Source organism: Phytophthora infestans, genomic scaffold (genome assembly GCF_000142945.1).
Source record: "Phytophthora infestans T30-4 supercont1.27 genomic scaffold, whole genome shotgun sequence".
Classification (NCBI taxonomy): Eukaryota; Oomycota; class Peronosporomycetes; order Peronosporales; family Peronosporaceae; genus Phytophthora; species Phytophthora infestans.
The window spans coordinates 1,022,543-1,043,056 of NW_003303732.1; the positions used below are offsets into that span (position 1 = coordinate 1,022,543).

The window sequence follows — 20,514 nt, forward strand, 5'->3', positions numbered from 1 at the left end:
CACAAAAAGAAGCAAATCTTTAAAAACGTACTTTATCGAGATATCGCATGTGGATTGGTACAATATCAAACGTCTTCTGATTCGCTTATATATTTTTATCATTTACGTCCAATAATACGTAGGAATGATATTTGTGACCACTGGCAGCCGTCACTCGGTATTATTCGCCTTCGGAGGACACTATGATCGTCCCTGTGCGCTGCTTCACGTGCGGCAAGGTGCTGGCCAACAAGTGGGAGACGTACCTAGGTCTGCTTCGCGCCGACTACACAGAGCGTGATGCGCTGGACGAGCTGTCACTTAAGCGTTACTGCTGCCGTCGTATGGTGCTGACGCACGTGGACCTTATCGAGAAGCTGCTGCACTACAACACTGGCGGTACGAGGCTGTGCATTGGGCCAAAATGTCCATTAAAGATCCTGTAATTGACCTATCTGTGTGCTGTATGTGCAGCCATCGAACGAGGCGACGACTAAGTGTACTGACCGGACTTTTGACACGCGTGAGAGCATGGAGACCGAAGAGCTACGGCCGCTCTTTGTGACAGTATTATAGTCTTCCTTCCCTACTTTAAATCGCACCCGACTTCATTTCTATCCATCGTTGTCAACACCCTAACGCTCTAATTTCCCCCGGAACTCTATCTCAACTCTAACTGTATGCTCAGATAAAGACCAATTTCTCGATGAAATCCTGCTCCGAGTCGCGAGGTGCGTCACTCTTGATAAAGCCCCAATGACGCAGCGTACAGATGGCTCGGACGAAGCGAGCTTTAATCGCTGGGTCGTCTCTAAAATCCGCCGTCTTCTTCTTCGAATTGGTCTCCTCTTTCAGCTCGGACGAGAAGCTCTCGAACCATTCTCCAAGACTCAGACTCGCACTGGCGCTCTCCTGATAGAAGAGGAACGCCAGACCTACATCGTGTACCCACGAGTTCTCTGCGGTATTTTCGCCAATACCAGCGTCCTGCAATGCGTTACGGAGATGATCGTGGTACTCGAACCGTAACCTTTCGTCCAATACAGTCGCGTCCTTCAACGTCGACCAACTGGCCACGAGTTTATCAGCTCGAGACATCGACGCTGAAGCAGGAGGATGCAGCAAGACAGAGATGAGACTCGTGGTAAACACCGTAACGATCTCCTCCCGTAACGCTAACAGCATCTTCGCTGATGTCTTCTCGGTTCTGGCATAGGCACAGAGTGTCGCCAACTCGTTTAGAGTCGTCTCCATCGCGTCGTCTTCCAGTGAGCCAAACACACGGAACGAGACTTTCCAATGCTGGATCATCCCTATCAGAACTACCCAATCGCATGTCTGTAAGCGTCGCAGTACTTCCGTAAAGCGTGGGGATTTCCCCAATCGCCCTTCAAGCGCTAACGCCAAGTGCGTTACTGCCACGTCTTCCTGCTTGTCCAGGTCGTTCACGTTGCTATCAATGCGTACGTCCAGCCACGAACAAGACGAGCGGAAACACTCCCACCCCAATCTCCATTGAGCTTGTCGTCGTCGCTCCTTCATTAGCGCAGTCTCTAATGCCGTAACCCAATTCGAGTCCTCGGTTACAGTATCCGTTACCGTAACTCGTGAGGCCAAGTCTGCTAGCTCCAAGTCGCTGCACAGCGCAAGCCACGAGCTCAGAGAAGACTCCTCTGTTCTGTCTTGTGCATGAATTGAACGTCGTCGTTGTCGCTTCAGCCAGATGGAGAGACGCTGCGGTAACGGCGTCATCTCCGCTGCAGCCACAATTGGAGATTCCCCTAAATCGTCGATAGCGAGTGCCAGGAAACTCCAAGGACAACGTCGAAAGTGCGTGAACAATAGAAAACGCAACGCCAGCAGCAAACGTGGCACACTGGGGAGACGACGATGGCGACTGGCGATAGCTCGCAACACTTGACCCGTTAGAGCAAGAGGCAGTTTGGCCTTAACAACCAGCGACTATAACACGTCGTCAAAGCACTTACGGGAGTCCACAAGCGAGAAGAACTGTAACTCTAATCGGTTCGTAACCGTAAGATCCAAACGACGCAGTGCTGGGGACGTCGCGGACGCTACCCCAAGCACAAACCCGAGCGTACAGCTCGTCGCTTTAAACTGCCGATTCTCTCGAGTAAAATGCGTCCAAATCTCCAGGAAATCGCCAAAAACTTGTTGCGAAAAGGCCTCAAGTTGCTCGATGCACAGCACCATAAACGGCTGAGCACAAGACGCTGTATCGTCGCTTTTTAGCACGTAATAGCTCTCGTGTTTGAGCATTTCTTTCTTGACGGATTCCCGGCGATCGTTGATCGATTCGCGATCCAGGGGCCATTCACGCAACAGCGCAGTATACTGCAGATACACTCGTTGCAGTATTTTAGCCAGCGACATCTCAGAGTTGCCAATATGGACGGACGCCGAGCTAGTCGCCGGTGCCACGTTGAGCATCTTGACAGCGACGTCTCGACACGCTACGATCTTGTGTTGTAGCCATGTCACGGCTTCGTCAAGACACGCTATACTCTGCATCACCATCTCGTCGTCTTTAGGGTGAAACATCCTCACCAGCGTCAAGGCTTGTTGAAGTCTGTCAAGAACCAGCTCGTCTAGCATCGCGAGTAACTCGCGACTGGTATCTCCGTTGTGCGGAGACAACAGCTCGTCGATATCTCGCTGTATAGTCGTCAGTAGCTTGGTCATCGTCCACCGACTATACACCACTGACACGTGTTTCTTCCGTCTAGTTTTCTTCCCTTTCTTTTCACCGAAATCAAGATCATCGTCACTATTTTCGGACTCGGAACTCGAGAGAAAGCTGTCGTCACTGTGGTAGTCCTTGTCTTTCTCATCGTCCTGGGTGTCTTCTGTATCACCCGGAGGCTTGGCACGTTGGTGTCTGGTTATCCGATGACCGACACTTCCTACAGCGACGGGAGGTTGGTCTAATGGCAATAAATCGAACTTTTCCACTAACCCCGCTAAATATTTCTCCTCTCGTTGTTTTGTTGCCTTTATTTTTGCCAATCTTGCAGCGAGCCACTCGACGAATCGTCGAGCTGTTGCTACATCTCGTTGGACTTTGATACAAAGAGGGAAGGTCCGTCGTAGTTTGTGCGTTAGAGGCTCAATCCATAGATCACTGGACGTTGCGTCCGTCCCGGCAATCACTGCAGCGGTAGGAAATGCGTGGAGCTCTGGGAAGATCACGGAGGCATTGGGGTCGCGTAGACGTCGACCGGATGGCGATGCACTTCTTGTAGTCGACTCTTTGGCTTCTGCTATTGCCTCGTCGCGAGTGCAATATTTCTCGAAGAATCGAAGTACATGGCTATAGCTCGTGTCGTTACTTTTGCGTAATAATTCTTGCACGGCTCGACGTGTCTTCTCACAGGCAAAGTGATACGCAAGTTCTTGACACACGCTGTATGTCTCAGTGTCGGCTCTGTATTGACGCTCAGAAGAGGTTTTAGAGACCGCAGGACACGGGAACGGATACTGCACTCGCTCGTTGGGGTGTTTTGATGTGATACTTGCAGCCGATCGGCCGGTGGGGTACTGTATCGACACGCCCGTGGAGAAGGCCGCCGTCTCCATTGGCACTTTGCAAAAGATAATGGCGCGAAGGGCTCCCCGTCTAAATTGATCATATACTTGATATTCTACCAATCCACGTGCCGTTGAATTTTTCATAATTTCATCCAATGAAAACTTCCATGAAGGCTTTTGAAGTGCGAAGAGTCACTAAGCGACGATGAGCTCTACACGCGTGCACCGCAGCCACCAGGAGCGCGGAGACGGCGCCGTTCCTCTATATCCACTAAGTCGCACCTCCAGAACATCTGGCAGTGCGCGTACGGCTCGCACAGGCCGAAGAGTGAAGCAGGAGCTTCCGGAGGAACAGAAGAAGGAGCTCAGAGAAGCTTTCGAGCTGTTTGACACTGACAAAGTGGGCTCCATCGACTACCATGAGCTCAAGGTGTTGATGCGTGCTCTGGGCTTCCAAGTGTCCAAGCGAGAGGTGCTGGATCTTGTGGAAGACGTGGATGTGCAACGTAGTGGTCGCGTGGACTTTAACGACTACATGGAGATCAGTAAGATTTTTATTTGCCAAACGCAAGAATACACACAAAACTGACGCATCATGTGGCTGTAACAGTGCGGCGAAAAGTGCTGGCGAGGGATCCAGATGAGGAGATCGCGCGGGTAGGACGCTTGGGCCGCTCGCCTCACGACCCTACGTCCTCAGACACAGACACAGACATGGAATCAGACTGATTGTATCCATTTGCTTTAGGCTTTCGAGCTTTTCGATGAAGACGGAACAGGCACAATCACTCTACGGGTGTGTGTTTGTCCGATAAGCTGTTCTTGCTGTTGATAATATTGAAGCTGAATCGAGTTGCGTGTTGCATGAAAATGGGTTCATGACAGAAAATGCGTAGGGTGGCAAAAGAATTGGGTGAAAACCTTGGCGACGACGAGTTGCAAGTGAGTAAAGAACTTCACACTTTAGATTGACACGACTTTTCTAACTTGTTGCAAAAAACTTCAGGCCATGATTGATGAGTTCGATCAGAACCAAGACGGCGAAATTGACATGGATGAATTTTTCATGATCATGAAACAATCAACAGAGTTTTAGAAAACGAAAAATGACGAATGGCAAATGAAGAAAGAATTGTCCATGGGATTATCGAGATAGCAAAACCACAGTCTTCTCAAAGATAAGACGCAGTTGTCCTGCTACATCCAGCACATAGCAACGTAAGCCTTCCGGTAAAAGATACTTAGTTGCGGTGGTGGTGGTGCTGCTCACGGGCCTTAGGCTGAAACAAACAAAAAAGTTAAGTTAGTAAAATGTGCTCAACCTCAGATCCAAAGACTGGATTGACACTGAGGGAGCCGATGAAACGAGGGCGACCAATGCACATAGCACTGCAACATGCGAGTTACAGCAGGCTCCGCTATAGACAGAGCTCTGCTTTGCTAACGCCAGACACAGACACCATAGCAATAGCTGCGTTGCACTGTCGGCAGCAATGGGTCCACCGCTCCGACCACACGAAAATGGTCATCATCGGCTCCAGCATTGTCTCTCCTTCGAGTGATATCATACCTGGGGCACGTGCACGCCGGCCAACTTGAGGTCGAGGTGGGCCAGCAGGTCCTTGGTGTCGTTGTCGATCTCGATGTTCTCCGTGTCGATGGCCGAGACCTCCGGGACGAAGTCCATGCGGCGCTCACGCTCCTCCTCCTGGAGCTTAAGCGAGATGCCGCGTACCTGGCCGTGCTGGATGCGCTTCATGAGGTGCGTGATGTAACCGGCAATCTTGTTGCGCATACGCTTGGACGGGATGATGGCAACTTCATCGCACACACGCTTGTTGGTGTCGAAGTCGAGAGTAAGACGCGAGTAGTACTTCTCGATGATCTTGACGGCAGAGCCCTTCACGGTCTTGGTACGGACACCCATGGTTGACTAGGAATTCTCTCTTTTCAGAAATGACACTTGTTGCCACAAACTCGTGCAACAAGCCCAAGCCAACCGTTTGGCAACACTTTTTGGAATTAATGGTCGGGAAGCTACGTACACTTTACGTTTTGGAGCACCATACATTTTCATATATGCGAAACATTCAGGTTGAGCCGGCACTCACGTCTAGGTACACCACATAGTATCAAATGCCAAAACACGAAGCGAAAGAGTTGCATTTTCAGGTGAAAACACCTTCAAGTTGCCGATGCATCAGGATAACGTGGAGCAGCTCTGCGTGTTCGAGTTTTAACGCGTTAGTACGCAACTACACTGATACACTGATCCTATCCCTGCAGGGCTCTGCGCCGACTCATTCCTCGGCGTCGTCAACCGTAACCAGTTCGTACTCGACAGCGGAGATGTTGCTGTCCGTGTTGACTTTGGGCGGCGCTGGAGGTGTAGACGCCACACCATCCGGATGTGGCGACAGTTTCCCCCACTGCGTCACGTTAAGCCTCATGAAGCCGTTGAAGATGTCGGCGTTGCTGTTGCGCACCACCACATCAAGTCCTTCCTTCAGCATGTCGATCTGGTCTGTCAAAGCCACACAAAGGCTCGCGTTAGTCTCCGTAATCTAGCATTAACTAGCGCTATGATCGCTATACCATTTCGCGCAGTCAACGTGACGCATCCGGTCTCGTCCGCCAGCACCGCCTCGGCAATACGTGAGATGGTGCCGTCGTACCGCTTCTTCTCCACCGTTGGGGCAATAGAAACCACCTGTAGCACTAGATTGTGTCCTTGCGAGCCTGGCGTGAGGTCCTGAACCTTTACATCTGCATTAATGCAGCAAAAATGCATAACTTTAGCCCAACTAGAAGCAGAAACGATCTGATATCAGCGACTAGTTAGGCAGCAACGTACAGGTGGCACGTCGAAGCTTGCGCGGTACTTCACTTGCTGCAGCCATTGCGAATATGTGTAGAGATGTCTGTTAAGCTAGCGAAAGCTTGAGCGCGGGTTGTACAGCGGCGAGTGGCAACGTCAATGAGCTAATGACCAACGAAGAAAAGATCGAACCGGTTCGTACTCGATGATTGGCTGAAATATTTCATATCCGACATGACCAGGAGTTGAACCGGTCGCCCGCTTTCAAGATCCCCTCGACCTCAACGCTGCAGATCAAGATCCGAAGGCAGCACGCACAAGTCAAGAAGAGGAAGATAAAAAGACATTAACGGTGTCTTGTATTTGAGTTGAGGATATACGGTGACTGCGGCCAGTCGAAGCGAGCGCTAGCCAATAAAAAGAGATACAAAATGGACAAAACCCGACTATAGGACGACGAGGCGATATGTACACGCGCGGAGCAGGCAGAGCCAAGGGCGTTGCGCTCTCTATATCGACGCAGCCTCCAGTACGTCGTCCCTGTTTGGATGTACCGTGGGCTGCTCGTCCTGCTCGACGGACCCTTCGTCGCTTGTTGCCACGTCGTCTTGCATCGCGTCTTCTTGCTCTTCCTCGCTCTCCTCTCCAGCGTTGTCATACGCCACCTCATTGGCCTCTTCCGTCTCCTCCTCGCCGTCCTCGTCCTCCTCCATCTCGCTGGAGCCATACATAAAGTCAAAGTCGATCTCGTTGGACTCGCGTCTGTTCTGGATGATGGCGTTCACTTCAGCTTCCACTGAGGCGATCACGGGCTCTTCGCAGCCTGCGTTGTTCAGAATAACCTCGCGTTCCTGCGGGTCTAGATACCCTTCCTCCATGTAGTTCTGTCGTCCCACGCGGCTGTAGAACACACACACACACACACACACAAGATCTCAGCATACAGACGTAGTATCTAAGCTAACGCATACGTACTCGTTCGCTCGCTCTATTTCGAATGAGTCCAGTCGTCGTCGCGATCGAGATCGCTCGTTAAGCGACAAGCCCACGGGCACGCCGCCAGACGTGACACTCGTCGTGTACACTGTAGGTTCGAACTCCACGATGTCTGCACATTCGAAGAACACACGCCTTCGCTTTTTGTTCGGCCGCTGTTCACCAGTAGCGACGACGTTGTCGTCCGTGACGCCGTTAGCTTTCCACTCGACGTTCTCAGTGTCCAGATCCTCCTCTTCTGGCTGGACATCCACGTCCTCCACCTGGTTTAGACCCAGATCTATCGCAGTGCTGGTTGGACTGTCGGAGTCTGACGCAGGCGCCTCTTTCGCTTCCTTAGTAGCCGCTGTGTCGACAGCTACACTCATCAAGACGCTTTTACTGCCATTAGGAACCGTAGCGGGCGAGCTGGCAGGCCCAGAAGAAGGAGAAAGCACCACAGTGGTCATAGTGGGGGGGGTGCTGGAGCGTACGAAGTGGATCGCGATCGGGGAACGAAGGAGAGACTCGCAGCGGCGGGGGCTGTGTCTCCTTGTCAGTATAGAGGAGGGAAGCGTGCTTTGGAGACAGAAGCGAACGGTGGAGCGCGCGGCGGATACCGAGTTTGAAAAATAAGGAACCGCACGCTGATTGGTCTGCCTCATCGCTGCTGCTGAACATGTGGCGGGCACTCTTCCGAGGGATCCATTTCTAAAGACGGATGTTGACCTCGATACTATGGACCTTTTATTAGATCAGCACATTAAGTTTTACAGGCTCGGAAAGCACTCTCCTGGTTTTTGCGTCAATGGCTCGTCTCTATTGTTTGGCTGTCCGTCAATCCTAGGTATAGGTTAAGAGGTTTCTGGTACAACACACAAGCTCCTGATTAGGATCGCAAATTTTCACATGACGAAGATCCTCATGACCAGCATCATGCTGGGCAAAGCGCTCGCGGTCTTCACGACCTCAAGCGCAGTTGTCGCGTACCGCGGGTCAGACGAGCGAGGAGAACATGGCGTCGTCGTCGTCGTTGTAGTTGTCGTCGTTGAAGAGCTGCAGCCATGTTGATCCCGAACGATGCGGGAGTGTCGGCAATCGACAACGAACGTTCTCAGCCAGTGGTGTCGCAATGCAGCATCTCAGTGCAATTGTGCTCATGTAAAAGTGTCGCCACAGTCTGCCGCTCAGGCGCAGCGAATACTGAGTGCCGTGAACCGAATTGACGCACGTCAACGCCGCGCGTGTCGAGATACTGTAGGGACACGCAGAGATTTGCACAGTGTAGGTCGCTGCGCTGTTGAAGTCAGTGAGCAAGCAGCAACAGCCACGGATCCGAGTTGACAACTCCTGCTCCGTCTCGGCTTCGTGTCTCTGATTTGCAGGGACCGCGGGCAATGTCGTGACAACAAGTGCCAGAGCGATTTGTCAAGCTCGCTCGCCGCTGCTTCCAATCTCGCTCCCAGAAGTTTGAGTCAAAGTGTACACAAGTGCAAACGGGATCTTGGAACGTGGACCAATGTTTGGTCCAAACAACAAGACCGATGGTAAATACGCCGGCTGTAACAAGCAAGCACTTAAATCTACAAGTGCTGCCAGCAGAGAGCCGTCGCTATACATGTAATAACGATACAATCGCAGCACCAATTCGCGATCAGAGAACGGACCTCGTGTCAAAAGTTCAATCAGTGCGAGAGTGGTCGAGTGTCTGCATTCATGCTGTTGGCAACAGTGTTGCGGGACACACCAAAAAGTTCTGCTTCAGTTGCTGCTGGATGCAATCGTGCCACTCTTGGTCCGTATCTCGACCGGTACAGCGTACCTTTTCCTGCGAAAGTGGATATTTTGTGCTAAAAAACGGCCAAAGAGTCACTTTCGAAACCCGTAATAACCGATGGTCCACCACCCAAGAAAGTGTCGAGAATTCCTTTCCTGGTTTTGAAGTCGGGCTCAAATCGCGCAGCTGGGCTCAGATCGACGCCGGGATCGACGGCCTGCTCGCCAGCGTCGAGATTCTCGACTCGAGATTACACAGAGCGAAGGCGCTGGCAAAAGTTGCAAGCCAAGAGTTCGCTCTCCGTTTGCAAGCACCCAGCCCCTCTCTAAAACCGAAAGAAGGCTTCCTGCAGTAACGACATGGCCGGAACCTTCCAGGTCGTAATTTTCTCACACAGTCGGATGTTGGGACAAATCGGAATGAACCCGACGGCAGCGAGTCAGCGGCGTATACTGTACATGCACGGCGAATCCGTTGCTCAAGCGACGCATGCTAGTGGATAGTGGAGGTAATCACGCCAGCCTTCCGAAACTGCGTTGCAACTTGCCTCGTTGCAAGTAGGCAGGGTCGGAAGGCAATGGGCCGTTGCTGTGGCGAGTTGGGCTTCTTAGGGTCTAAGAAACAGCAGTCCGTTTCGAGGCGTCTTCGTGGCAAGCACTGAAAAAAATGTCAAAAATGTGCCGTCCTAATGGTTTGCCACGAATCAACAGTGCCCGAAAATGCAAGATGTGTTGCGGCTGATTTGTAGGACTTCTTCGGCAGGACAAGAGCTCCCCTTTTATAACCTGTGCCTCAAACACGGGTACAGTACGATATTAACACTGGATTGTACAGAAGACACTCGAAACAACATACACTTGGATGTGTATGTTGCAGCGGGGGCTTCAAACGCTCTCTCTGGTGCCTTCAGGCTGTTACATCTCAAGGCCAGGCAAAACGAGAGTACTGTATCGGTCCGATACTTTTAAATAATACAATATCGGATACCGCAGTGCCAATTTGATGACACCCCATCTGGGCAACAACACCGGCGTGTGCATGTACCAGCGCTGACATCAAGACAGACCCTGAAGTCTCTTCTGCAATCGCTCGCGCCCACCGTTGCATACAAACCGTCAGTCAAAAAACGGCTGACGCTCCGTACCTACTGTAAAACCTTAGGCTGGCCAAGAAGCGAGAAGCGAGAGGGGTTCCTCCCCCTGATCATGCAACTGGAATTTCCAAAGACGCAACACCGATGGCACAACCACTTTCTCCCTCTGCACGCATTTATTCCGCAATTCGCCGCAAAGATCGCAAGTATTTGCGGGTGTGTGAGTGTGCGTGCGTGTTATCAATAAGTTGAACCCTCTGAATCAGACCCCGCTTAGCCACCCACGCCAGACAGGAAGCATGTCGGAGTACTCGGAGATGGCACACAAGCACCTGGCCAACGCGCCCGGCAGCGCCGTCAACGACAGCTACAACCCGGTCTACCAGCCGCAGATGCACATGCAGGCGCCGCCGCCGCAGCACCCCGTGCGCTTCCAGGAGCTGCCGCGCTTGCAAGTGCCTCCTTTCGCACTCACGCAGCAGTCTCCGGCGTGGAAACTGCCGCAGGAGCAGCCAGCGCCGCGTATGAGCGTGTCCAACCTGCTCTCCGCGAGCTTCCGGAGTCGCGCCGCGCCACAGCAGGCCCCTCTTCTGACTCCCCCGTCGCCTCCTGCGCCAGTACAAGCGCCTCGTCGTCTACCGAGTTTCGCCGACATCCTGGCGCGTACCAACCTTCTGCACCTAATGGGTCGGTCGAGCGAGCCCACGGCCGCCCCCGCTCCCGCCCTTGAGGCGCCAATGGAGGAGGAAATGCACATGCAACAGCCGGAACAGCAAATGATGGCTCCTATGTACCCGCCACAGCCACTGCAGCCCATGGAAGGCAGCTACACGGCGTACGCGCCATCGCGTGTGGACACTACAATGAACATGGACACGTCGTCTTCTATGGGCGACGAGTTGCCAAGCCCCATGGGCGCCGCGTCACCTGTGAGCCAAACGAGTGAAACGAATAAGCGACGTGAACGCTGGACAGAAGACGAACACGCTCGCTTCATGGAGGGGCTGAACCGCTACGGTCGCAAGTGGAAGAAAATCCAGACTTTTGTTAAGACCAAGACGGCCGTGCACGTGCGCACGCATGCGTACGGCTACTTTGCCAAGCTGTTGCGCAATATGCCCGAGGATGACGCAATCTGGGAGCTCGCGGAAGAAATGAGCTCTCTGCCCGGCGCTGTACTGAAAGGCCCGGGCAACGGCAAGCGGCGTAACGAGCCTAAGACGGACGAGGCCGGCATGGAAGTGCTCCGCCGCTTCGTGTTCTCTAAAAAGAAATCCGAGGACAAGAAGCAACTGCCGGCAAGTGAGGACCGCGAGAACGTCGAGATGGCCGAGTCGACGCCCTCCAACGCCAACGCGCAGCAACCCACGGGGTCCTGGAGCTCCACGCAGCAGTGGAAGGCCGACGACTCGGACGCGCTGCTGGAGATCAAGCGTCAGCGCCTGAATTAGTATATTTTTGCGGCCCCATGAGTGAAAAATTGTAGGCATCAGAATAATAGGACACACAAAAGATCACGGACGTGTATAAAAACGATATGCACTCGGCAACAATCTATTTACCGGTATTTGAAGCATGCAAATTGAATTGGTGCGTTCTCAAAGGAAGGAGGAGGAAAAGAAGATTTCGTCCACGTGGCGATTGGTTTGCTTCAGGCAAGTGCAATTTTACTTGTCGTTGAACAGATGAAGTTCAAACGAACGCAGCGATTAATACTCCTTGCAACGTTCATCACTGGCACAATTCCGCGCACCGGTACATGTAAAATCCGCGATGGTACAGTACAGTGTGGCACACTGTGTGCCGCTTGGAATCAATTGAATCAAGCGCGCAGCTGCGCCTTTTGTGGCTCACAGCGCTCGACGCGCGCAGGGAGCGGCCACCAGATAAATTTCTTTCGCGTTTTTGACTGTGAAGCTCACACTGTGAACTGTTCTACATACATGCAATGTACAGTACTTTGTTGGGTGATTACAAGCACTACGTGGAGATGCCATACATCTCATTTCAGAAATTTGTTGATAGCAATCCAAGATTACAGTAACTGAGTCGGTAGCAGAGGCTCTGCGGCAAAGTCCTCGCTCATGGTATTCTGAGAGCTCGTGAGCTTGTCGCATTGCTGAGATGACAGCGTCCGACGCTTGTCTACAGTAGCCGTTGAAGTACATGTACGTGTACTACTTCAGCGACATGCTCTACATTCCGTTGCTACAGAACATTGGAGAAGTGTTGATGCATGCATTGAGTCGATGTACATGTACGTGCCTCCTTACCATTTGTCTCTCTGCTCTGGCTTACACTGCTGTGTGTATACGTATTACATGTAATAGGACGATTGGCTTTACAGTACCATATATTGTATATCGTACTCAAAGTGTCAGAAAAAGGTACTTTTCAACTAGGATACATGTACCGTATTCCGTATGTGATTGGCGACGCTCGGTCATTAGCGACAAATCCAGCAGCCAATCAAATTGATTCAAATTTCGTGTCGTCGCGCTTTATGTGCTTGGCGACCAATATAATTTTGAGCATGTTATATAGTTTTTTTTATGCAGGTATCTTTTATGCTGGCAGAAAGGCTGGACCACCTCAAGAATTTGACTGTCGCCAATCACATAAGGAATACGGTATTACAACATGTTTTGTAAAAGTTCCCATGCGTTCCTTATTGCCGCACTTTTCAGTATACTCAAAGTGCATATACTTGTCAATTTGTTCTGTATCATGCTTACGAGGATAGTAGTTCCCATGAGTTCCTTATTGACGCACAATACTGTATACCACTTCTGCACTCCAGTATACCGTAATATAGTACTAATAAATACGCGATCACACTGTGCGAGTCGCACTGCGGTCACATGAGGGATATTGGTGGTATGGTATGCTGACATCATTGCTGAAGGCATCATCTGCGCTCAGTGTTAGCTGAAGTCTGCTCGGACAACATTCACGCTGATTGAATTACTTCGGCTCGTCGTAATTTACTGTGATCTTACGCATCTGCCATTTACTGACATATAAATTTAGGTAAATATCAAAGTGTGGCTAACTTATTTTTTGCAATAATTGGTCAAAACAATATTATTGATTAGTCCTGTATTGCAATGTATACTGCTGAGCTTGAAAACGAAAATTTAAAAGCATAGTTTATTTTCCAACCTCTGCTACCGACCAATTCCTAACCGATGCTGCAGCCCTAGTGAATACAGAGGAGCTAGATATGCTTCGTAAGAGCAACACAATATCTCTGGCCAAAGATTGATAGCTTGGAACACTTACAACTATGGAGTAGCGTACAAGCCGTTCGAAATCGTCAATACAGATAGTTATCGATGTTCTCTGGATTTTATATCCAGAGTTCTAGGAGGCGACTCAAAACTCTAACTTCTTATTTTCAGATAACGTTTTCAGCTCAAACTTTAATAATAATGCTTCAGCACTTGATACGCTTGTTGTATAAGATCTACACTAGATTGTCATACTTAATTTAGTGAGTTTTCTTCTCTAAACTTGCATAATCTGTCATTTCAGCTAGTATCTGACACCCAACTTCCCTTTAAGCAAGGATAATGGTTAAGTATTTCTGATATCCTCTGCACAAGTGATGTCACCCAGGTAAATGTTGCTTGTGGGGGCCATTCCGGACACCAGTCCGGATGGTCTCCGTACGGACTGACTGAGTCATGCCGGATGGAATCCGGCCAATCACGGTCAGATTATTATTTCCGGATGACAGTGGATAGGCTTAAATGGCAATTCAATGAATTGCAAATAGATGGCTACCTTGCGACAGTCTTCTTCGCTGTTCATTCAGCGATTTTCAGGCGTACCCTTCAAGCCTCCAGCCACAGCTCCAGCTCCAGACCACAGTGCGTGCCTTCTCCGACCCCAACGCCCCCGTAGCTCAGCGGTAGAGCGGGAGACTACGTATCCAGGCCGCTGGTTCGAAACTAGCCGGAGGCAGATAGTTGTAAGCTGTGGTGCGTGGATTGTGTTTGTGTTGTACTCTATGATGTGTTTGTAATAGCTGGTGCTGTGTGGAGTGCTATGGAGCGACGCGTGTGATGCGGTATATATATGTACATGCTGAAATGTGCATTTGCATGTGTATTGCTGGATTGGGCGCGCTGTGCTGTGTGTTGTGCGTATGCTGCAGTGTTGTGTTGTGCTGTGCGTGTGCTGCTATGATGTGTACTGTGTGTTGTAACATGTTGTGTGCATTGTGTGTGGTGTGTGATGCTTTGTAATGTAGGCTGTACTGATTGCTAAGCTATCTACAGTGGTGAACTGCCGTTTAATGGTGTTGATGCTGGTGAGTGCTGTTTGCCCGTGCTTATGTTTGCTGTACTGTGCTGCCCAACGGCTTGTTAATCCAAGTCAACTGCTGTACGCAGCAGGCGCCAATTCTTGCGAAGTGGAGAAGATTTGCGAGTTGAATTCCTTTGGTCGAAGGCGTGGAGACGCTGGTTTGCGGCTGTATCCAGCTTGAGTGCCAGCTCCCAGACTACGTGCTTCCAGACCTTGTAAGCTGCGCGGCTCGTGGAGGCTGCTCTGGGACTTAGTATGGCTTCTGGTACAGTACCATCATTATGTTCACTGCTGCCTTTGCTTCGGCACGCTGGTTTTGTTCCTTTTACCTTTAACCGTTTGCCATATGTGGTTAGTGTACCAGTTGAGCAGGCATCCAGCAAGGGTGGAGGCTGACGCTAAAGCTGGGACGGTAACCTCACCAGCAGTAGGCAGCTGTGGCGACTGCTGATGCGTCTGAGTACTCCCTAAGGCTTGGCTCTGCATCTGGGCTTGCGAGTCTTCAAGGCGACCTAGTCGCTCGCTGATGTTCACAAGCTGGGCTAACATGCTGTTAAGAGTGGATGATAGCAGCGTGTCGTTACCAGCGACAGCATTGCTAAGCGGCACGTGGTTTACCGTCTTCCAGTGAGCTCTCAAGTACGCCCCCCACTCACAGCATGTTCGTATCGGGATGCAGGAGCCAAGACGAGCGTTGGAAGAGGCGATACCGCGATGCAGCTCGTACATGTAGCGCGACGGGACCGAGGTGCTGGTGGTGTTTTCGATGTCGATGCGAACCTCATCCATGTGCATTAGCAGCGATGCAAACGTGCAATCAGCGACGTCCAATGCGACATTAAATCGAGCGTCTTGGAAACCAAGTACGTGGCGGTACAGCTTGTCTCAAAGGGTTACAAGCTGACCAAACTCCAGTACCGTCAAACGCTGCTGCAGGTCACGAATTGTCGGCGTTACCACAGGTAGGTCTGGAGCTTGGTACCCTGCTAACACTTTGGCTACGCTCTGATCCTCCTTTGTTGTCGTCCCAATGTAGGCAAACGTCTTGGTTAGTGACTCCAACAGCCAAGCCCCGCGAGTAGAAATTCACTAAAATCGACAGCTTCGGCTACGCATTGGCGTACGCAGCGGTATGGAGTGGCTGGTCATATTCAGCGTCACCGTTTGGCTGAGAGCAGGAGGCATCGACTTCAGCGAATCTCTAATGACCTCGGTAAAATAACTTACGATATTTGGTCTCTTCCTCTCTCGCTTTTGGGGCGGCTCTGACGTGCTGTTATCGTCTTCTAATAGTTGACCCCAGTACAAAACAGCTTCCTCTTGTGAATACGGTTTATTCCCAGGAAGGTCGGACTCTGCGGAATTAGGTGCCAACGAAAACAAATATTCAAAGGGTTCATCGTAGCAGATAAACAGCAACCCGAATGCGTGAAGCATACACTGCTGCCATCTCTCCGGGGACTTAAATATTGAGACGCCTTGAACCATAGAAGTTTTGATCCGGGCAATGCGTAGGAAAAGATCGTCAGAAGCTGAAATCGAAAGCTGTTGCTTACGTGCAAAGCAGGTATCGACAGCTCTCCCAAATGTATGCCACATCATAGTCAATAGAGCCGCATCATGTACAGACTTTAAACCGGTAGCCACGTCAGCTTTCGCAATTAGATACCCAACGAGTACACTTAGATCATCCACGTTACACGCAGGACCGTCATTGGTTTTACATTTGCGCACAAATTCCTCTCTTCTATGTAACTAGCCATTTTGTCCCGAATCTTGGCAATTCTCTTAGAGTCGCCAAGAGAGTTGGTGTAGCGCTCGCGAAGCATGTTCACAACTTGTGAAAAATACCCTAGCGCTGTCGATTTTGCTAGTAGTCCATCCGCCGCTCTCGCCTTGTTGCTTTTCTTCGTCTGTATGTAAATCGAAAAAGCTGTTAGCAATGAGTATGTTCTGGGTCGGGAGACTAGCTAATTCTCTATGACCTTTATGTATGTCATCTAAATCGACTTTCGATAATCCTATTGAAGTGAGGAGCTCCTCAAACACCTTCTCCACCGCAACCTCTTGCCCTATTGTGCCAGCAGGGGTGTTGTGACGGGGTCACACAGCACCTTGCGCTAGAGGAAGTTATCTTCCGAGAGTATACAAACTCTCAGTGAACGGCAGTTCACAGGTCCCCTCTTTAATTAAAGAGAGCGAAGTGACCTAAATAAGGTAGATTGTAAACTGAGTATATTTATAGGTAGGTTAAGTTTGTGGTTAATACAAACTATCAGTTACCTATAGAAATGCAATGTCATTTAACCAATGGTTGGTTTTGAATGACCTTGGTACCTTGTACCAAATATCCCGGAGTATGACATGTCATACTCCTGAAGTGTGAAGTGTCACACTTCATGTAACCAGGGTACACTTAGTGCTACGTACCCCGTTACATCCTCCCCCACTTTAGGTTTCGGTTTACCGCCCAATCAGAATGAAGGAGATGTTCGTCACAAACTCTCATTCTCAAAGTCGAAAACCATCGACTCGGCCGCGCGAGCGCGGCGGAGGCTCACTTTACAGTTAGAGCCTCGAGCAGCAACCTGTGCGCTCTTCGTCAAGGTCTCCACTTCGACCGTTAACATGCCTCGTGGCACTGCTAAGAGCGGTGCTAAGACACGCTCCAAGGCTGCAGCCGGTAAGGCGCAGGCCAAGAGCACTAAGCCTCACGGCAAAGGCTCTGCACTCAAGGAGGCTACTCAGGTGGCCTCCGAGGCGATCGGATCCTCGGGTGACGCGGCTGCGGACAAGCGCGCAAGCAGGCGCCGCAGTCCGTCGCCCTCGTCTTCAGACAATCGTCCGAACCCTCGGTTCGTAGAACATGAGTTCAACTCGGGCAGTGAGGACGATGCCGAGTTCGAGAGCACTCATGATGCTCCTGCGGGCTCTGTGGGAGGGCACAGCCCAGTACCCAGTGAGCACAAAGAAGACAGCGTGCAGTCGTCCGCTAGTGATCACGGTGATCACAGTCCCAGGACCTCTGTGCGCTCTGAGAGTCCGGCCGTTAAGGCTAAGGGCACTCCCAAAGCCGGTGGCGATGAGGAAGGGAGTCCTCGCAAACGTCTCTCGCTTGCCGAGGGTCTTGCGCGCGCTAAGGCCTCTAAAGCCGAAGGCGCCAAGCCCTCAAAGAAGCGTACCGCCTCTAAGTCTCCACTCCGCGAGGAGAAGGAGACTCGACGCTCCTATCAGAGTCTCTTCGGCTCCTCGGATGAAGAGGAGGAGAAGGAGGAAGAAGAGGAAGAGGAGGGTGCCATTGTTGAGCCCCGGGAGGTCTCGAATGACCTCGACCAGCAGCAGGAGGATTTCCAAGCTGCCCAGCGTGTGCGTGGGGGTTCGGTGGCGGCACCCGTCAGCCAGGGAGCTGCTATCAACTCAAGAGGGTATTGGCCTCCCGAGGAGAGCTCTGGGGCTGACCTCTTCTTAGAGCTTCTTGTCGCTCCTCGTGGCCTTGTGGGCGGCCACACTTCTAGGGGCATCTATGAACGAGCCCTTGTTCAGAAAGAACAGTTGTTCGTCGACAACGTGGAGGCTGCTCGGTGTGTGCTTCTCGCGCCACACCGCATTCCCCTTAAGGACTTCACGACTTGTCGTAAGAAGCCCGAGACCCGGGGTGGTCTCTATCCTGTTTGGGGATACCCCTGGGTTATGCCCGAGAACTGTCCCACATGGAGTTCTTGTGAGGACATGTTCTGGGCGTGGGTGGAGACTCTCAAGTACTCGCCCACGGAGTTATGGGAACTCCATGAAGATCAGCAGCTGTCCCACATCCTGGACCAGCGTGATCTTCGTGTGAGGTTTGCCCACTTGATCAGCAAGCGTATGCTACAAGGGACATCCTGAAGCGCGCGGCTTCTAGCGCTCACGATGAGCGCGGGTACGGTATGTATTCATCATCCGTACCCCGTTCGGGCAAGAAGCCCCGGACTACTTATGAAGCTGCCGCCGCTTCTGTTCCCAGATTGCGACAGCCTTCGGGCAGTCAATCAGGAGCCGTTCAATCGGCTCCCACGAGTTCTCGGAGTGGGCATAACCCCTCCACTTCACGAGGAGCTGTCGCTTCCCGCGACACCGTTGCTCCTGGAGGATCCGCTCCACGTGGAAGTGGACTTCTCCATTCCGGTCAAGCAGGGGCGGAGGTGCCCTCGTACGAGTACGAGTACTCGGCGCCTCCCGAGAGCCACTCTCGTTCGAGTGCTCCGACTGCGGGTCCGACACGGGACCCTGAGGTTGACCGCCTCCGTCAACGTCTCCTCGTGCTTGAGATTGCACTTGGCCTTGGGACTGGCGGTAATGCTGCCGCCCAGACCGGGAATCAGGGCGAGCTCGCTCGTCTTGCGGGTCGCCTGGACCTGGTGGAGCGAGAGGTCGCGAGCCTGCACCTGCGGGTGGACCGCCGGGCCTCTTCGTCCGATCTGGACGAGGCCTTTCGCATGATCCGACGGATCGAGGCTTTGTTGCCACGTCCGGAGCCGCCTGCGGCACACTCCCAGACGTACGCGTATGGTGCGTACCCGGCGTACTCAGCGTACTCGGCGTATGGCGCCGGGGTCCGTTCGTATGGAGCCCCTCCGGCGTACGGTCTTGACCGCAGCCTTGCCGTCCCGACCGAGGCTTGGGTGCCTGCTCCGACGCCCTCGTCGACGACTGTGACCGGCCCTCGCTTCGAGGAGCTGGGTCAAGGGGGGTCTGCGAGTCAGCAACCCCTGCGGGTCAAAGTACCGCTTAAGACGTCCGACATAGAACGTCGGGTGCGTCGTCATTGACTTTGGAAGGTCGATGGTGTACGACGCACCATGTCTGGCCAGGATTGCTAATGGTCCGATGAAGCGGTGCTTCAGCTTGTTGCTGCCGACAGAGCTGACAGTGTCAAGAGGTAGGTTCCTCGTGTCTAGTAACACTAAGTCACCAATCTCAAATATACTTAAGTTTCCTCTTCCTTGTTTGTCCGAGTACTCCTTTTGTCTATCCTGGGCCGCTGCCATGGCATCGCGGACCCTGCTGACAATGTTCAGCTTGGTATCCATAAAGGATTCCACCTGTTTCCGCAGCGAAACTGGCCTCACATCCGAGACCTGGGAGGAAAGGGCTTTCCGAGCCTCTCCCCCACTTAGAATAGAGGAGTCAGTGTTTCCTCGAAGAGTGAGAGGCACTCTGGGGTGGCGGAAGCCGTTCAAGTAGAACGGCGTGAACCCCGTGGACGCGTGCACCGCGTTGTTGAGCGCAAACTCAACAACTGGAAGCTGCGTCGACCACGTACGTGGCGCTGCCGCGCACACACTGCGCAGAGTGTCCTCGAGCACTCGATTGACGCGCTCTGTTTGGCCGTCTGTCTGCGGATGATCCGCAGTGGACATCTGCAGACGAGTTCCCAGTAAAGGGAACAGCGTTTTCCAAAACGCAGCAGTGAACCGCGGGTCTCGGTCCGAGACAATCGTCTCCGGGAGACCGTGATAGCGGAACACGCCATCGACGAACAACCTTGCGGTTTGTTCGCCCGTCACAGTGACGGGAACTGGAGCAAGATGTACCATCTTGCTCAGCCGACACACGAACACCAAAATTCCGGTGTTGCCGTGTCCGTCGGCGGGAAGCCCAAAGATGAAGTCAAGACTCATCGACTTCCAACAATCAGCCGGTACGGGCAGGCTCTGTAGTGGAGCCGAAGAGTGCCCTGCGGGTTTAACCCGCTGACATGTTTCACATGTCTTGACGTACCGGGCGACCCACTTGTACATGTGGGTCCACCAGAAGGACTGAGAGACCGACAGAAAGGTCTTCTCGCGGCCCAAGTGGCCGCTGGAGGGCGCGTCATGCGCCTCCGCGAGGATGTCGAACTTCAGATCCTCGTCGTTGGGTACAACCACCCGTGGAGGATCAGTGGGCTCTACCCGATAATAGAGGAGGCCCTCCTTCAACTCATATCGGTGGAGCCGTGAGCGCTGTCGCGACGAGAGCCAGTCGGACTTC

At 52.2% G+C, this 20,514-nt stretch overlaps 7 protein-coding genes across 7 annotated transcripts; 3 read left to right on the forward strand and 4 right to left on the reverse strand.

Annotated features, from left to right (window-relative positions):
- Nucleotides 1-663: 663 nt before the first annotated feature.
- On the reverse strand, nt 664-3,576 carry PITG_12743 (uncharacterized protein; the record flags this gene model as incomplete). The annotated part of the gene is made up of 3 exons (XM_002900087.1): nt 664-1,876; nt 1,943-3,477; nt 3,550-3,576. The coding sequence occupies 3 exons, from the start codon at nt 3,574-3,576 to the stop codon at nt 664-666; spliced, it is 2,775 nt and encodes a 924-aa protein (XP_002900133.1).
- A 157-nt stretch (nt 3,577-3,733) lies between these two features.
- Nucleotides 3,734-4,624, forward strand: PITG_12744 (caltractin-like protein; the record flags this gene model as incomplete). The annotated part of the gene is made up of 5 exons (XM_002900088.1): nt 3,734-4,073; nt 4,139-4,185; nt 4,277-4,324; nt 4,414-4,470; nt 4,535-4,624. 5 exons carry the CDS (start codon nt 3,734-3,736, stop codon nt 4,622-4,624), a joined length of 582 nt encoding a protein of 193 aa, XP_002900134.1.
- An 11-nt stretch (nt 4,625-4,635) lies between these two features.
- On the reverse strand, nt 4,636-5,475 carry PITG_12745 (40S ribosomal protein S17, putative; the record flags this gene model as incomplete). The annotated part of the gene is made up of 2 exons (XM_002900089.1): nt 4,636-4,808; nt 5,099-5,475. The coding sequence occupies 2 exons, from the start codon at nt 5,453-5,455 to the stop codon at nt 4,770-4,772; spliced, it is 396 nt and encodes a 131-aa protein (XP_002900135.1).
- A 259-nt stretch (nt 5,476-5,734) lies between these two features.
- Nucleotides 5,735-6,494, reverse strand: PITG_12746 (uncharacterized protein; the record flags this gene model as incomplete). Its single annotated transcript, XM_002900090.1, has 3 exons — nt 5,735-6,052; nt 6,124-6,294; nt 6,383-6,494. 3 exons carry the CDS (start codon nt 6,426-6,428, stop codon nt 5,829-5,831), a joined length of 441 nt encoding a protein of 146 aa, XP_002900136.1.
- Nucleotides 6,495-6,722: 228 nt separating this feature from the next.
- Nucleotides 6,723-8,056, reverse strand: PITG_12747 (uncharacterized protein; the record flags this gene model as incomplete). Its single annotated transcript, XM_002900091.1, has 2 exons — nt 6,723-7,246; nt 7,322-8,056. The coding sequence occupies 2 exons, from the start codon at nt 7,789-7,791 to the stop codon at nt 6,856-6,858; spliced, it is 861 nt and encodes a 286-aa protein (XP_002900137.1).
- A 174-nt stretch (nt 8,057-8,230) lies between these two features.
- Nucleotides 8,231-9,453, forward strand: PITG_12748 (uncharacterized protein; the record flags this gene model as incomplete). Its single annotated transcript, XM_002900092.1, has 3 exons — nt 8,231-8,316; nt 8,707-8,868; nt 9,285-9,453. 3 exons carry the CDS (start codon nt 8,231-8,233, stop codon nt 9,451-9,453), a joined length of 417 nt encoding a protein of 138 aa, XP_002900138.1.
- A 932-nt stretch (nt 9,454-10,385) lies between these two features.
- Nucleotides 10,386-11,720, forward strand: PITG_12749 (uncharacterized protein; the record flags this gene model as incomplete). The annotated part of the gene is made up of 1 exon (XM_002900093.1): nt 10,386-11,720. The coding sequence occupies one exon, from the start codon at nt 10,491-10,493 to the stop codon at nt 11,640-11,642; it is 1,152 nt and encodes a 383-aa protein (XP_002900139.1).
- Nucleotides 11,721-20,514: the final 8,794 nt, after the last annotated feature.